The sequence below is a fragment of the Pteropus vampyrus genome, unplaced genomic scaffold (assembly GCF_000151845.1).
Source record: "Pteropus vampyrus isolate Shadow unplaced genomic scaffold, Pvam_2.0 Scaffold20, whole genome shotgun sequence".
Classification (NCBI taxonomy): domain Eukaryota; kingdom Metazoa; phylum Chordata; class Mammalia; order Chiroptera; family Pteropodidae; genus Pteropus; species Pteropus vampyrus.
In genome coordinates, this window is record NW_011888801.1 from 13726516 (window position 1) to 13743850 (window position 17335).

Genomic DNA, 17335 nt, shown 5'->3' on the forward strand with positions numbered 1-17335 from the left:
TTAAATTTTAAACTATAATTGTTCATAAAAAACATTTTTTCTGTTAAACGTTTTAATATACTAGATTTTTTCTGCTCATGCTTTTTTCTTTTGTTTGACTTAAAGAGAGAGCATAATGCACAGTTGAACCTCAAAATAATATCAAGATTTTATTTTTTTAAATTTACTACCTCGTGTACTTTTTCAGCCTTTTTAACAAAGTTTGTGTTTGGTTCTATTTCATATTTTATGAACAAATTTTCAGTGATGAAATATATAGAATTTTTAATCATGTGATTTCTGTGCATAGCTCTCACTTTAAAATTAGATATGTAGTTAAAAAGCAACACTTCATGTTTGCTTTTGTGATTCAAAGCCTTTTGAAAAATATTTTGTTTTTAATTATTCCATTAGCTAAAATTAAAATCACTTTTTTCTTTTTGTGATGTTTTGTAGTTTTTTATATAATGCAGTCATATTATGCTTCTTTGATTTTAATGACCTTTTGCTTTGCTTTTCCTTCTTTTGTGCTGCAAACATATAGTGGATTTATGGTCTGTGGGGTGCATTATGGGAGAAATGGTTTGCCACAAAATCCTCTTTCCAGGAAGGGACTGTATCCTTGTGCTGCTGCAGCAGTTTAATTAGTTAGGTGATGAACTTCCTTATGTTCTTTAATGAAAATGAATATTGTACATTCATATATGTGGGTTTTTTAAACAGACAAAGTTTGTGGCTGTTATAGTTCAAAAATCGTTGAGACAAGAAGCTGAAATATTTGTAGACTGCATCTGGCAGTAAGACATACAGTCTCTGCTGGTAGTTAGAGCACATTCACTGTCACTCATTTTTATTTTATACTGCTTTCTATAATTTTAAAGTATACATGGTGTGCGTGATTTTTTTTAATATGTTTATATTTTTTTTATTTTAACCAAAATTTTTATGTTAATGTCATTGCATTTTGTTTTCAGTTGACATTTGGTCAGTTGGGTGCATCATGGGAGAAATGATCAAAGGTGGTGTTTTGTTCCCAGGTACAGATCGTATCCTTATCTTTGGCCTAAAATGTAATTTCTAAAGGTCAAAATGTATGGCAGCATTTCAACTTGGTCAAGCATAATGTATTTTGTCTCTCCCTAATAATATTGTTAAATTGCTCTACTCTTTAAAAATACCACCTGCTATTTGACGTAGACTTTCCTTTCCCTCATTTATTGATTGTTTCATATGTTAATTTTGAGAACTGCTCAAGTTAATTATCCACTATTACTTGCTGGCTTTGAGTTGATTTATTTAACCTAAATCAAAAATCATTGCTCGCATTAAAATTTTCTAGTAACTATACACCTGAGTAAGTATAGAAGTGCTTTTTAGGACTTTAATATGAATTTTAGAATTGTCTCTTGCTTCTGGTCATCTTTTTGTTTTGTCCCCCACCCCCACCTCATTTTTTGTTAATTTTCTATGCCTTTTATGTCTTTCGGTTGTTTAATTTCTCAACATACTGATCTTTTCATCTGAGAATTTCAGCAGTAATAGTTTAAATGATGATGAGTAGATTTGGATTCATGCTTTTGGTTCATCTGAGTACTTTTTTTATTACCAGTGAGTAATCTGTTATGTGTTTATCAGCTGGAAACACTTATAATTATTTTAGGAAGAAAGATGGGAAAAGCCACATGCACTGGGTTACAATAAGAAAGCTTTAGGTCTTAGTCTGCAGGTGAGACTTGGGGTGTAAAGACAGGGGAAGAGACTAGGGAATTATAACCTTACAACTTACTGAGATACTGACTCATTTTCATAAGTTTCAGAGCTTTAAAAAAAACTTTATTAACATAAGCTAAATAAATAAAGAAAATGCCATTTTTATCAAAGCCATCATTTTTATTGCTAGTAGTTTTTTCTGTTAGTATAGACAACTCAAAAAAAAGAAGACAAATAATAAGAAATATTAGCCTCTAGGGTAGGCATTCACATTTTTCTGATAAGCTAGAAGAAAATGGCAAATTTTGTATTCTAAAATTATGTACAGTTTAAAATTCTTTGAGTCATTTGTATTTAGAATTTGTTAGTTTAAGCTTCCATTTTTATGATAAAATTGGTATTAGACACATACACACACATACACACTTTCTCTCGCAATAAGGTTAACAAAGCTGGTTTATTGATCCTTTCCATCCACCTATAAGCATTGCCTTTTGCAAGGTGGCTGTAAACTTTATAACTGCCACATTCTTTCTTAGGGTTTTTTAAATTGTTATTTTCTTGTTATGTTAATGTGTGGATCGTGTTGAACATTAGATACACAGAGTATTTTTCTTAGCTACTTGATATTAGATATTGATCAGTGGAATAAAGTTATTGAACAGCTTGGAACACCATGTCCCGAATTCATGAAGAAACTACAACCAACAGTAAGGACTTATGTTGAAAACAGACCTAAATATGCTGGATATAGCTTTGAGAAACTCTTCCCCGATGTACTTTTCCCAGCTGATTCAGAACACAACAAACTTAAAGGTACTTTTAAATAAATATATATATTTAATCCCGTTGTGTATGTGTGCGTGTGCGTGTGCGTGCGTGTGCGTGCGTGTGTTTCCATTTGATTATGGGACATAGCCCAAGAATAACTTTGGATGATGTAGCAAAGCAAGGGTTTAGTTATCATATGTATAACCTGATTTTATAGTAAAATCTATTATTTTTAAAACATATACTTTTTAATAAATGATAATTTCAAGTTTCTGAAATGTACTGATAATTTTTTAAAAACATATGAGATATATGTACATTAATATTATTATTTTTGCAGCCAGTCAGGCAAGGGATTTGTTATCTAAAATGCTGGTTATTGATGCATCTAAAAGGATCTCTGTAGATGAAGCTCTCCAGCATCCATATATCAATGTCTGGTATGATCCTTCTGAAGCAGAAGCTGTAAGTTCTTTTCTTAATGTTTGAAGAATATATTGCCTCTTATAGTTAGAATTAAAAAGTTAGGTTTGGAGGAGACATTTTAATTTTAAATAATATAAGAGATAATAGATGATGTTTTTCTGTTTCTGTATTAAAAGTAACTTAACAAGCATATCCAAGCACCTCCTACACAAAATAAAGTTACTTCTCACTGTTTCTTGCCTTGATACCTGATCTGATGAGCTAGAATATTTGGGAGACCATCCTAACTTAGTTATAAAACAAATTACTATGTTCAAAGCATAACAAATTCTGTGATATAAATAAAATGTGTGAACCATTTCAAAAGTTGGAAGATAAAGATGGTTAAGCATCCTTTTTCCTGTCATAAAGGAGTGTTCCAAAACTAGGCTCTCTGCATACAAAGGTTGTTGATGAGTGATCAGTCTTGATCTGTTGTATTTTTATAAACCATTTCTGTCTGGCTAATATTTCAAATAATTATAAAGAATTTATATATTCCCAATAAACTGAATTATTGTTGCCTTATGTTTTGCAGCCACCACCAAAGATACCTGACAAGCAATTAGATGAAAGGGAACACACAATAGAAGAGTGGAAAGGTAACATTCACCAGATTCTTAGAGATGAAGCTGAGAGAACTTCTGGCCTTTTATGTTGTTTTATTCTTCATCCTGGGAAAATTAAAAATATTTTATTATTTATAGTTCACATTTGTTAATATGATTATTAATATTTCCCTCCCTGACTTAATCCTTATCTCTCATTTCCCGCACCACAGAGACATTAATGCTTTCTGGAATTTTTTGTTCTTCCATAGCCTACAAATATACAAGCTTGTGTATTTGATGTCCCCCTCCTCCTCCTCATCTCCCACCCTGTTTTAATCTCAAATGGTTGTATACTGTGCATACTTGGCTTTATTGATGTAATCATATATTTTAGAGATTATTCTCTCTTGCTTCACATATCTGGCTCATTTGCTTAAATAGGTAGTATTCTGCTGTCAGTTGTGTCACAGTTTCTATATTCAACTCGAGTTATCCAGTCTGTCATTGTTACAAACAACTGCAGTATTCTTTTGCACATGTGAGAACATGCCAATAAGAAAAATCCTACAAGATTTGCTGGGCAAAGGATATTTTTCAGTTATTTCCAGAATTCTCTCCAAAGAAATTGTAGCAGTTTACACTTCATCAGCACTATATAGGAATGTCTATTTTACCCCCACCTTCGCCAACAAAGTGAGTTAATTTTTAATCTTTGCCAGCAATCTCATGTAGTTTTGTTTTATGAATGTGATTGGACATTAATAATGCTTTGATAGTCATGGAAATGTTAAACTATTTCTTATTTTAAAAGATTCCCTGGGACATTTAGGCCATATAATTTTTAGATCCTATTTACCTCATTTGTGTTGTCATTTAGTGTTTGGACCACTTTTATAGCTACATGACTTTAGACAAGTCAGTTGACACCCTTTTTTTAACCTAATCTTAAAATGGATACAGAAGACCTGTTGTTAAGAACTAAGTACCTAAATACTGGGAAGGCAAAAGGTAGTGGAGAGGTATAAACCTGAACAGGTTATTCATCGATTTATTTATGAGGGAAGAATTTGATTCTTCCTTTTTAAGAATAACCAGATATTAGTTTTGTCTGAGTAGTCTTCAGGAGACATATAGTTAGACTCTGTAGAGCCCATCAGAATGATGGAATTGAGTAGAACCTAGTGCATCTATATATGTAATAAGTAATATACAAAGATTTAACTGTATTAAAATATCTAACCTGATTTTTTATATATCATTACATTTACAGTAGACATTTATCGGTACCTCATGGACACTTAATAGGCTACCAGTTGTAAAGCACACCATAATGTATCACTAAGAAAGAGAAAACATTGCCAGTTGTATCTTATAACACATTGGTTATAAGATACAACCCAATTTCAGAGGTATTAAACTGTTAAAAAGTATACCATAAAATCAGTGAAATATAGTGTTTTTGTTTGTATAAGTATATATCTGAGATTTTTGATTACTCTAAACATGTTTACTTTATTCTGTATCTTATTCTCCTAGCCCCAAGTGCAGTTTAATCATTACCTACAAACTGCCTTTTTCAAGATCTGCCAAAGAGTTTTAGCATCATAACACAAAGAAAAAGCCATTGCCATAGCCATTAACTACAGATTGCTTTGCCTAGTTAGTACTCCTAATTAGCTTTGGTTTTTCTACCTTAACCCCTTTCACAAAGGGGTGCCATTTTCTCTTTAAAAAAAAAGTTCTCTTTTCAGGAATGCTTATCATTCTTTTTTGTTTCTTTGAAGAAAATCATCTCCCATTCTTTCCTCTATCAAGACTTCTATTTTTCTCTTTCCAAGTCCAATATGGTTACCATGGCCAGCAAATTTAGGTGTGTCGAGCTCTTGTTTTACCTTATTACCAACATAAACATTATCATACCCTATGATCAGAGATTCTTTATCAGAAGTTGAATTTAAAGAATTATAGACTCCTTAAAATTCTGTGCAATGTTTTTTGCTTGCACATTTTTCTCAGAAGAGGGTTTATAGCTTTTATGCAATTCTTCAAAGGATTCCATGACCCAGAAAAGATGATGAATAATGGCTTTGTAGCATCCACCAGAAGTTTCTTCTTAAGTAGACGTTCAGAGTCTCAAGACACATCACACTTGACATGGGGATCACTTAAAAGAATACAGGACAAGAGCCACATACACCAACAGGGCAGCATCTGGTATCACTCTTTAGTTGGAGCAGTCTTCACAGCAGTCCACTCACTGTCCAGAATCCCAGAAAAAGAACAAGATTCCCATGGAGAAATCTTGACAGTGATAACATGTCATGCTTCAGCTCATATATTGAAGTATAGCTACCTGTTTCTTTTTCTTTAATAAAATGTATTTATATTCCATCTGTTAAAAAGGCTTGCACATACTCTGTCTTTTAAATCTTTTAACAAGTATCTGAGTAAGCCCATACATATATCAGATACTATGCCAGGGCTCAGGAAATAGAAGTTAATAAGACAAGTGATTCAAGCCCTCACTGAGAATTAAATAAGCACTTTTAGTACAGAATGATATGTGATATGATACAGTATAGTACAAAGTGCTGGTGGAGTAAAAAAGATAAAGCTTCTAATCCCAGCTCTATCCTAATCCAACTTTAGGAACATTAGTTAAGACAGATTTTTGTTCTTTTCAACATAATTTGTGGTTGAGGATCAAGAAATTGTTTTTAACACCTTTGACTCTTAGGTTGACACAGACCCTTTGCCATTGGAAGACATTGTTCAAAGTACTTAATGTGTGTAAAAATTGTTTACTTAAAACATACATGTCTTATGAAATTGGCTCTCAGACTTTGAAAAGTTTGTTTATGTTCTTCTCTTTTTCAGAATTGATATACAAGGAAGTTATGGACTTGGAGGAGAGAACCAAGAATGGAGTTATACGAGGACAGCCCTCTCCTTTAGGTTGGTTACAATAGAAGCTTGGTTAAGATTACAGTTTACTTCTTGTGTTGTAATCTTCAGTGGCCTGAAACCTGCAGTTCTTTCTATAGTTGCTACCATTATTATTCAAAGTTTAATAAGTATAAGGAATACAATTTGGGTTGTTAAATTGGAAAACATTGGTATGCTGTCATACCAATGCATCATACTAATATATTAGTAACTTAATTCATCAAATGCGTATCTTTTTCTATGATACTGACCTTCTATTGAAGAACAGAATTTTTTTTGTTGGCATTGTTGTCTTTTTTTAAACAAGAAATTTCTCACAATTCAGTATACTTAAACTTTCTATGACTTTAACAGTCTTTGCTTTGCATAAATTAGCTAAAGCTTCTTTACAAAATTTGGTACATGTAATACCAAGTTACCATCTTTTTCCTTTTGGTACTTTTGATTTGTCGAACTAAGGCAGTGATATTAAAACTACCACCAGAAAGTGTTCTGTCTCTAAGAAGAAAACTGGTTTGCAAGAGTTAAACATTATCTTTTAACATAAGCTCATCTTATATTTAATTTTAGTATTTGTAAAAGCATAGGGAATTGAGGGGAAAAGTTAAATGACAGGCAGCATGTATATATTAAGTATATACTACATGACAGACACTGGTGGTTTATGTACTTAATTTCATTCAGCCCTCAAGACCCCGAAGGAAGGTTGTTATGCACACTTTACAGATGAGGGGACAAAAAATTCAGAAAAAATAAATGACATAAGGATTACAAATCTATTACTCAGAAAAGCTAATACTTGAAGCCGTGTTTATCAGTAATTTCAGAGGGCATGGTTTTCTCAGCATCCTATATGACTTCTGGCTGGGAGAAGAGACTTAACGGCTTTAGAGGTTAGGCCAGTTTTATAGAAGAGATGAAATCTGAGCCGAGCCTTGAAGGTCAAGTAGTGTTTCAACAGATAGGTCTTGAGTTTGAGTAAAATTATGCCATTTTAGTTATTCCTTGAAAACTCTTCTACATTCTAAGAAAAAAATTGGATATTAGATAAACAGATACAAATCCGATTATGGGTAAGAATTTTAACTATAATTTCTGATGCCTATTTTGTTGAACTATAAACATATTTGTTTGAAGAATTTTTGTAGCCGCCTACAACATTTTTGGTTATATTTTAGAGTTTTGTTTTTTTATTTTAATTTTTGTTTTTTAAATCCTTGATCAGGTATGCCGTCTTCCAGACTATTTCCTGTTGAAAATATAAATTGATTTCAATAGCTTTTACTTAGAATTTAGTTGTAACAAAAGCTATATTATAAATGTTTTAATAGCAGAGTTAATTAGCTTTATATTGATAAACAGTTATAGTATAATTAAATGCTCATGATGAAGGCTCAAATGGAATTTGAAAAGTTCTTTATCTGGAAGAATTTTATACTGTACAATACTATCCTAGTAGGTGGTACATCCTAAGTGTTGAATGTTTGAGTAAACTGAAAATCATGAAATAAAGAGAGCAGTTGTATTTGTTCTTAATTTATAAGTGAAAATTTTGGATCCTAGACAGCACTTGACTATGGTTGCAGAATAAGTCAATGGAAAGGACAGGGCTGCAGGTTTCTAACATTTTCTGGATTCTCTTAGCTTGCAAAGAAGAATGTTACTAGAGCTGTTATAAAAATGGTCAGTTCTTGACTATATGCAAAAATAGAAGGAAGAGCCTTTGACATCAAAATATTAGGTAATCATAATATCATTTCTAGTTGATTTTAAAAAATGAAACATCATTTTTCCCCACTGTATTGCCTTCTTATCTTTATTTGGTTTGGCCAATATTAAAATGAGTTTGCATTCATTTGAATGTAGAGACTCACATGAGAGAGAAATGACCCAGATAGCTGAAATGAAAGATTTTCCATATTAGTGCCATTCAGATATTTGAGAATTTACTATACTGCTTTAAAGTTCAAAAAGTTAATCTTTATCAGATTAGGAAATTTGGATAAAAATATAGAGGCATGATAATGTATATATAAAATTCGTATATTCTTTTATGAATTGAAGGTTTCAGTACAAGTCTTTGAAATTAACCTTAGTATTGTATACTCTTGAATCAGAACAGGCACATCCTATACTGTTGTATGAACTGAACTTTTAAAAATGTTTAATATCTTCATTTCACTCTGGCTGGGAACCTAATGGACCTCTCTTAGGTCTAAAGGTTATCACATTTCTCCTTTTCCTTTCTCCTATCAAGGCCTGAAGTACTCAGTCTGCTTTCCTTTCCCAGTGCATCGCCAGTTACCTGCTCTGTCCCTGTGGTTTCATTCCTTTCTGTCTCCCAGTCCCCTCCCCAGTTCCCTAGAGATTTGCCTATTTCTACTCTTCTGGCTATTTCCTTGTTGCATTTGAAGACAAGCTTTCAGAGGAACTTTTGTATTTAAGTGTTTTATTACTCATAATTAGACAGAATGGAGGATTAATTTCAAATACTGAGAATACTGGGTTCTGGAGCACTGGTTTTCAACCTGCTTAGTTTTAACATCGTTCGGTGCCAGAAACTCACCCCTAGAAATTCTTCTTATTTCTCATCTTAGAAACCATTTCTTGTATTTATAAATGTGTTCTTAAGAACTTTTGTATAACTTGCATTATTTAATATATTCAAATTTGGAATGACCCTTATTTAGTGATCATGAAGTTCAAAAGTACTTAACTAGTGCGTGGATCATCTTTAACATATTCCCCACTCTGCTATGTTATTCCCTCCCCTGTTTGACCTTAAGAAGATTTCTCTATAGGTTAAGTACAGGCATACCTCAGACATACTGAGGGTTTGGGTCCATACCACTGAAACAAAGCAAGTATCACAATGAGGCTGGTTGTAATCTTTTTGCTGGTGGAGGGTCTTGCCTTCAGTTTGTGGAAGGAAAAAAGAAAACACTCTTAAAGCACAATAAAGCAAAATAAAAAGGCATGCCTGTTTTCCTATTGCTTTTTAAAATCCAGAAAATGCTTGTTAGGCTATACTTTTAGTTAAGGAAAATCTTACCCAGCTTTACCTATTTAATCCATATTTGCATTTATCAAGTATTTATTTGAATAGAAATTAATAAGACCTGAGTTTACCTAACTGGGGCACTCAAGTGACCCTGGTAAATCATGTAACCTCATGTAAACCTGGGCAGTCGAACTAAAGACCTTTGCACTTAAAATGATTTCAGACTTGGCTTTTACTTTAAAACAAGATGTACCAAAAGTATTGTTTGGACTTTACAGCGAGAAGATATCCTAAATCATTTTTAATTAGGATAGTAGTTTTTACCTTTTTCCATCATACATCATAGATCCTCTCTCCAACAAAATATAATAGAGTTTTTCATATGTTATCAATATTATTCACACACAGCCTGAACCCAATTTATGAAACTTGCTGTAGGGCCATTTCTAAATGTGGCTTGGACTTAATTCTTGTCTTGAACTAAAAAAAAAAATTGGTAGGAAGGACAGGACTCAGGGTTTCCAGATGTTTTCAGAGTTCTTGCCTCATAGCTTACAAGTGAAGAGAGTTTATAAATTAGTGTTGTGTTGAATATCACTTGTGATTATTTTAAAGCCAAGAGAAAAATTACTGACCACTGGAGCTAGCCAGTACAGTACAAGTAGCTCGGTCTGCAACTCTGTCTGCAACTGATTTGCTGTTTTGTTTCTCATAGCACAGGTGCAGCAGTGATCAATGGCTCTCAGCATCCATCGTCATCGTCATCTGTCAATGATGTATCTTCAATGTCAACAGACCCGACTTTGGCCTCGGATACAGACAGCAGTCTAGAAGCATCAGCTGGACCTCTGGGCTGCTGTAGATGACTACTTGGGCCTTGGGGCGGGTGGGGGGGAGGGATGTGGAGTCGTTTAGTCATTGATAGAACTACTTTGAAAACAATTCAGTGGTCTTATTTTTGAGTGATTTTTCAAAAATGTAGAATTCATTTTGTAGTAAAGTAGTTTATTTTTTTTAATTTCAAGTGATGTAATTTAAAACTTAAGTTGTGTTTTAAAACAGCAACAAAACCGTATTGTATTTTTGCTGTAATTAACTGTATAATATAAACCTAATTATTTTATCATGGTTTAAAATTTTTGCATATTTGCTTTATCTTATGCTGCTGATTTTTTTTACTGAATTTGTAAGATTTTGTTTATCAAAGCAACTATTATGTGGTGACTTGCCTATATCATGAATTATTTAAGGTTTTTATAGTTTTTTTTATTAGAATTTATTTCAAATGTTTTGTTCATGATGCTGTTCTTCAGGGTTATGTGCTTATCAATGAAATAACCCAGAGGAGTGAGAGAACATAACCTGTAGCCAGTTATATTCAGGAATAACTACTGTAAGTGATGAACGTGTTAAAAAAAAAAAATACCCCCCAATTTTTGCTACTTACCAATCCTAATTTAGTTACAGCAGTTGGCAGGTAATCCTACATGAGTTTTGGCAAAAGCCCCATCATTTAAATGGCAGAATAATTCAGAGCATGTCTTTGAAGACGCTGAGTGTCTACCACCACCTTCCTATCTTCCCACCTCACCCAACAAAAGTAAAGTAAAAATTCTGCAAATTGTGGCGTGCTCAAAGCTTATGATCACATAAAGTCAAGAGGATACTTCATGAATAATACATTTCAATGCAAATAAACAGATGGTTCACTTCTAGCTATGAGCCTGTTACTGTATACACTGAGTTCATCTACTCAGGCTGGAAGTCTTAGTGATGGTCTAGAGTCTGGTCTTTCCCTTTCCTGCAGCCTTGGGCCCTTGGACCTTTCTGGTTTCCTATTAGAGTGTCAGTCGAGCACCAGTTCTGGTTTTTCTGGCCATTTGATTCTACCTGTAGCATAATCATATTTATACTAACTGTCGGGAGGTTCCAAAACCTACTTAGACTTCTGTAGGTGATGTATCAAATGAGCAATATATGTACCGTTCATCTGAAAATAGTAGCACACAGCCATATATAGAATATCATTTTCTAAGGACTGTTTCTTCACACTGAGCAGAGCAGGCATAAGTGGTGATTATTTAGTCTGAGTCTTTCATTTTTTTATACCTGATTTTCAATAAAACATACAATGTGGATGTTGAGTAGTGTAAGAATGGTGCTGCTCCTGACAAGTGTATGTTAACTGTTTACATTTTATATCTGCAGAATTATTTCTCTATAACTGAATTTTTTTTTAAGTAAAATGTCATTGAAGTCTCCTCTATGAAATACATTGTCTCCAATGCCCCTAGGCACCTTTTGTTGTATTTGGAACAGGAGGGATTTCATGGAATGAACTGGGAAATGCATACTTAAATAAGTGACAAGGTTTTAAGCAGAAAGCCCATTGGAATTAATGACTAAGAGGAGCAAGAACTGGTGCAGCTCAACATGCAGTGTCTGAAAGTTCGCTTGGCATGTTATTTGCATATTTAGTGCAAATTTCCTTTTGAGTAAGATATTTTAGATCATTGTTAATGTGCAATATTTAGGATTAAAATACATTAGCCTTTTTATATGCTTTGAAATAGCAAGTTTGTTTTTGATGTTTTAAAGTCATGATTTCCGATCTCTTGAAGTTGTCTGCCTTTTTATCCATTTTCTACTCATACAACATGGTGCATTAATTTTATTACGCAAATTAGAGTTTTGAGGCTGTAACACCTTGAATTATAGACAGGATTGGATTTACGGAGAAATTTGAGCATGAGTTTGTTCTTAGTTTATATTACTGTGACAGTTAATTAGCTCTATTTTCTAAGCTAGATCATTTCACTATTGCACTTTAACAACTGACATGCTTTCAGCTGATTCCCATATTTTATGTTTGATTGCTAATAAGCCATCTCTTTTGATACAGATTTTGGTTAAGCAAGGAAAACCAGGTGTTCTTACTGTATCATTTATTGTAAATGCCAGCTCCCACTTGCCAACCATTATATTGCAGTTGCTTCAGAGAAAATTAACTCTTATTAGTTAATGTAGACTGAAATACTTAAATTATATCCAGAAAACAAAGTCTGTTTGTTAAATGTTGTGTGCCCTAGGTTTTTAAAATGCAGTATCTAAAGACAACTTTCCCTTTTAAATCTGTTAAGCTAAAGATATACTTGTTCATTTTATTTTAAAAGCTTTTCAAACCTTTAAAATATCGTAAACATTTGTGGTTTTTTTTAAGAGAAATTACAAATAAGACTTCCGTCAGACAGTACTTATGTAAAGCCACCTTGCTTATAACTTTGGCTTTTCAACTTTATATACTTAATATACCTATCATCTTACTGTCAGAAAATTATTTTGATCAAGATCTATTATTCAACCTTATAGGCTAGGAAAGAGGCACCAATTCTGATTTTTTCCACATATTTCTTCCTGGTTATTCTGTTACCCTTTAATGTATACTGACCATTTATAAAATTATTGTATTGTTGGGATTGCTTAATTATCATATACATACATAGAGCATCTCAACTCTTTCATACTGTTTGCTGATAATAGTCCTCATTTTGTCACACACCCAAGGCTGCTGAATTGTACCTGGTATACACTCTTCCAAGTTGGTAAAAGCACAGTGCATTCACACCACACTTCCAAGAGAAATGCCAGCCTCTTAAATTAGGAGGCTACCACACAACCCCCTTAACAATACCAAGAAACTCAGTTGTATGTAAAGCAGCAAACTTTCTTTAAGTCTTTGTTATTCTGTTCCATGCTAATCCAGCTGTGTTGTCTAAAAGGTGAAGGTGAAGAAGACATCAATGTCTGATAGTAAAATCAGCTGCAGGCAAGTGAAGCTGTTTGGGGGTTACAGATAAGATTTGGTTTACACTATAGGCCAGTATGTGCTACACATCTGATCACTTAATTACTCAGTGTTGCCTAGGCACAAGCCTGCAGATTCTGAGGTAAAAACATAGTCCATTTTCAAAAATACTGTTGTAGTTTGTGAGTGTTGTTCATTGGTCACATTAGCTATAGAGTGAATGCATGAAGCCCCATGACCCCAGTAAACCTCTCTTACCGGTAGAAAAACCAAACACCACCATTCTCTCATTAGCAGCCCTCTTAAATGTTGCTTCCTTATCCTTTACATTTTAGTATACATTGTGTTTCTACTGATCTCTCTTAGGTTTTTCCTGAATTAGAGGAAATGGATTTTTCCTTAATAGCAAGAAAGATGAAGAGGTAAAGGGCATTGAAGCAGAAATGTATAGTTTGGGGTATGATTACAAAACTAGTAAGGAAAACAAGTCCTAATTTCAAACTAACTGCTCTTAGTTAAGTGCTCTTAGGGAGAGTCTAGTAAGAGTAACACTTTCTGGCCATTCCTGGTTTAGATTCTCTTCATTACTGAAACTTTTGAGAAATATTACCTGTGGATTAGTTTTGCACAATGTTCTATTCTCACAATAACTTACAAATTAAACTAGATTTTTATTGAACTACCTCACACTAATTTTCTATGCTTTCCCAAGTAAGCTGTTGCCCTTACTGTTAGATCTTTACTGAGTGTGAATTATAAATGTATGTTAAATACTTTATAGCCAATGTCGACACAATACCAGTAAGTATGTAAAATATATACCTTCCATAAGTAAGAGAGAATCACGTGTAAAATCTTTGACTGTATATCTTGGAAAATTGTGTTAGATGTGCTTGTCGGACATTATTACTGTCTGTTTTGTAAGTAGAAACCTGCTCGTAATATCAGTCCATTCTTTACATTTTACAAAAGGAATAAATCTTAGTAAATTTTACGAAGAAATAAATTACTTTTGTAGGCCTGATATTTGGTATATTTTTGAGAAGCTCTTAATCTTTTAGTCGAATGATGAAGTTAAATTGAAATAGCTGTCTACCTGGACTGTGACATCTATTTTCTCATTACAGTTTATCCTGTTCAACAGGTTTTAAAACCTGAAAACCTAAGTGTGATAATGATGTAACATTTGCTTTTCTCCCTATATGATGCCATTCCTTCTTTGTTCCACTTTCTTCCCTGTGTTCCATTCCCTCTCCTCTCCTCTAGACAAAACAAAATGGGGCACTTTGTAGGGAATGCTGAGATAATTATTGTGGTTTTTAATCATTCATGCCCTAGTCATTAAATATGCACCACTGGAATGTAAACAATGTTATCTAGTATGTTCATTGGTTATAATATTTTAAATAAAAAAAAAAAAAAAGTGGTATGAAACTGAAATTAAGAGTTGTCATTAAAAATCTAAATATTTAGATAAAAGTTTTTCCAGGCAATTTTAAGATATCTTGTGCATTGGGATAAATGGGATAATACTAGGGCAAGTTTCTTAGATTTGGTTTTTCTACAGTTTGTAAGGAGTCTAAACTATTACCCTGATTTTCTGGTTTATCTAGTCTTGCTCTTCTGGTGTGTGAAATTACTGGAGAAACTATCTAAAAAATGGAATTTGCTTCAATGCCCTTAACCTAGTTCTTGGTAACCATTTGAGAGAGCAGCCATCATGGACATGTGGCAAAAATAAGTATTTAAAAAGGATCTCTTTCAAAACCCAGGCTTTGAGCTTTGAGTGTGTGTCCAGCTTTTGCCGTGCATACATTCTCTGCCTGCATTGGGCAGGCTGCTCTGTGTGTATCGGGGTCACTCTCCACATGTATTCCACCTCTGTACAATGGCACTCCTCCATCTTGCTCAACTCTTGCTTCAGATAATCCTCATATCCGTGTTGTCCCCACCCTCGTCTTCACACATTTCTCTACTCTGAGGAAAGGACAGGACAGGGGCAGGTATTTGCCTTACCACTCCTGCTCCATCAGACAATGTGGTTGCTGGCATGGTGCACTCTGCTTCATAAAATCATTGGAGAGGCCTCCGGTGAGAGATGGTGACAAAAGCAGATGTCAGAATGTTCATTTCCACCCAGTCATAACCCCCGCAGCGACACCAAATAAGAGTAATTCGTCCTTGTTAATCTAGATACTGTATTTATTTTAGTATTATTCCCTAAAAGGTCCATTAACTTTGAATAAAAAATAAATTGTACTGATTTTGTGGTTTAAAACAAAACTTTTAGCTTTTACAGTTAATACACCAATATGTCTCTGGACTATATATGAAACTTAAACTGCAAATATTTTTTGTAAATGTTAGGCTTCTAACATTTTATTTCACCAGTTAATGAATGTGTATATATCTTAAGACCCTGTGTTGGAAGCCGGGAGTGAGGAAAGACACACAAATGGTTGACACTCAGAATCTGGTCAGCCTGATTGAAATACGTGTTTTGTAGAGGAGCAAGAACCATGCTAAAGGGATGCATACAGAGGGTTAGAGGAAATGATGGTTTTGCAAAGGAGGCATTTTCTGAGCTTCCTTTTGGAGGAGGATTTGGAGAGGAAGGACATTTCTAGGTTAAGAGGCAAGGAGTTTTAAAAATGTGTACATCGGCAAGGAATAAAGAATGGCCTGGCATCAGCCTGGGCATGTGAAGAGAGAATGTAATGGGAAATAACACTAAAGAGTTGATTAGAATTGAAACATTTTGGAGGAATTGTCTTCATTTTAAAGGTGGTAGGAAATTGTAGTTTGTGAGAAAGAAGTACTGTGACCAGACTTTTAGGAGGGTCGTTGACAGTGGGAGTGAGTTTGGTTAGACTAGAAGTGTGGAGATTGGTGACTCGGAAGCCACAGAGACTCAGTTGAGAGAGTTGAGGTCCTTTTTGCATAATGAGCAAAGTTGCCAATATTAGCATTTGGAGCTGAGGGAAGGTTCGCACAGAAAATATATCGGATGTATTTTCCAGTTTGTGCATCCCAGTTTGAAAAGTCCATGACAACACACGTCAGATATGGCATCAGCTTGCCTCTTAATCTTTCAGGTGGAGGGAAAGGAATAATTGCTCCCTAACAGCCTGTCAACTTCAGTCTTGTCTCTTCTCTGTGAGGTTTGCGACATCTACTGGTATGCCCCTTGCACTATTTTCTTTAGTGTCATTTTGTGGACAGAGGAAAAAGATAAGGGGATTCCTGCTGGGTATAACATATGTAAGACTTTAAGAGAGCTACCTGGACAGGTGGGGGCATAGTTTGGATTGCTAAGGATTGAGTGAGTGGTGAAGCAGTAGTAAAAAGTACTTCCTAAACATTGGCAGGAAATACAAAGAATTATGATAACGTCTTGAGAAAAAACGAGGGGAGACCAGGATCAGAAAGATTAAGGGAGAACTAAAAGCACATGTTCCTTGAGAGACAAGGTTCTAGAGAGGGATCTACTGAATCCTATGGATCCAGGTTAGCTTGAGCTCCAGATGGAGAGTTTGCGTAATCAGACAAGTTTCAACTTTGTGGAGCCTGGTGCTGCTTCATCTGTCATTTGAGGGTGCCAGATAGTCTCTCACAGGGCTGCTGTAATGATTGATTTCATGTATTTCAAAAAAAATAATCAGTAAAGCAAATGTAATTGCTGATTTTTGCCTTGCAAAGGAATAGATGTTTATGATTTGGAGAAATGTTGAAGAGAACATGAGAAATTCTGTGTGTTCTCACTTAAGAGACTCTGACCCCCAAATCATCTTCTCTATCCCCAATAGTTCCAATCTTTATATGGTTGGTAAGAATGATTCCTCACTGGAGAGAAATGTCTCGAAGTCAGTATTGAATTAGAACAGTTAAACATTTTGTTTGGGGTCGATTTCACATGTCATTCCTGCCATTCAGCTCGTTCCAGCTGAACCTCTATAACATGTTCTGTATATCTTTGCGCACATACTTTGGTGGTTTACTCCACATTTGCCTGTTTTAAATCCTCATTGCTTACGGCCCAGTTCAAGTAATTTCTCCTCTGATAACCTTGTCTGCAGTGACTCTTTTTCACATACCGTACATTGCATG

The 17335-nt window shown here is 34.2% G+C and overlaps 1 protein-coding gene across 6 annotated transcripts in view; it reads left to right on the forward strand.

Annotated features, from left to right (window-relative positions):
- MAPK8 (mitogen-activated protein kinase 8) overlaps positions 1-14668 on the forward strand; it is a 93500-nt gene extending 78832 nt beyond the window's left edge. For 2 of the 6 annotated variants that reach the window (XM_023527961.1, XM_023527960.1), the window contains 6 exons: positions 954-1025; positions 2323-2505; positions 2801-2925; positions 3464-3527; positions 6354-6431; positions 10144-14662. In XM_023527961.1, coding sequence (XP_023383729.1) covers positions 954-1025; positions 2323-2505; positions 2801-2925; positions 3464-3527; positions 6354-6431; positions 10144-10289 — 668 coding nt within the window. In that variant the 3' untranslated portion in view covers positions 10290-14662. Of the gene's footprint in view, positions 1-523; positions 596-953; positions 1026-2322; positions 2506-2800; positions 2926-3463; positions 3528-6353; positions 6432-10138 lie in introns of all 6 variants that reach the window. The other 4 variants (XM_011355385.2, XM_011355387.2, XM_011355382.2 and 1 more) reach the window with 4 other exon arrangements.
- The last annotated feature ends 2667 nt before the right edge of the window (positions 14669-17335 follow it).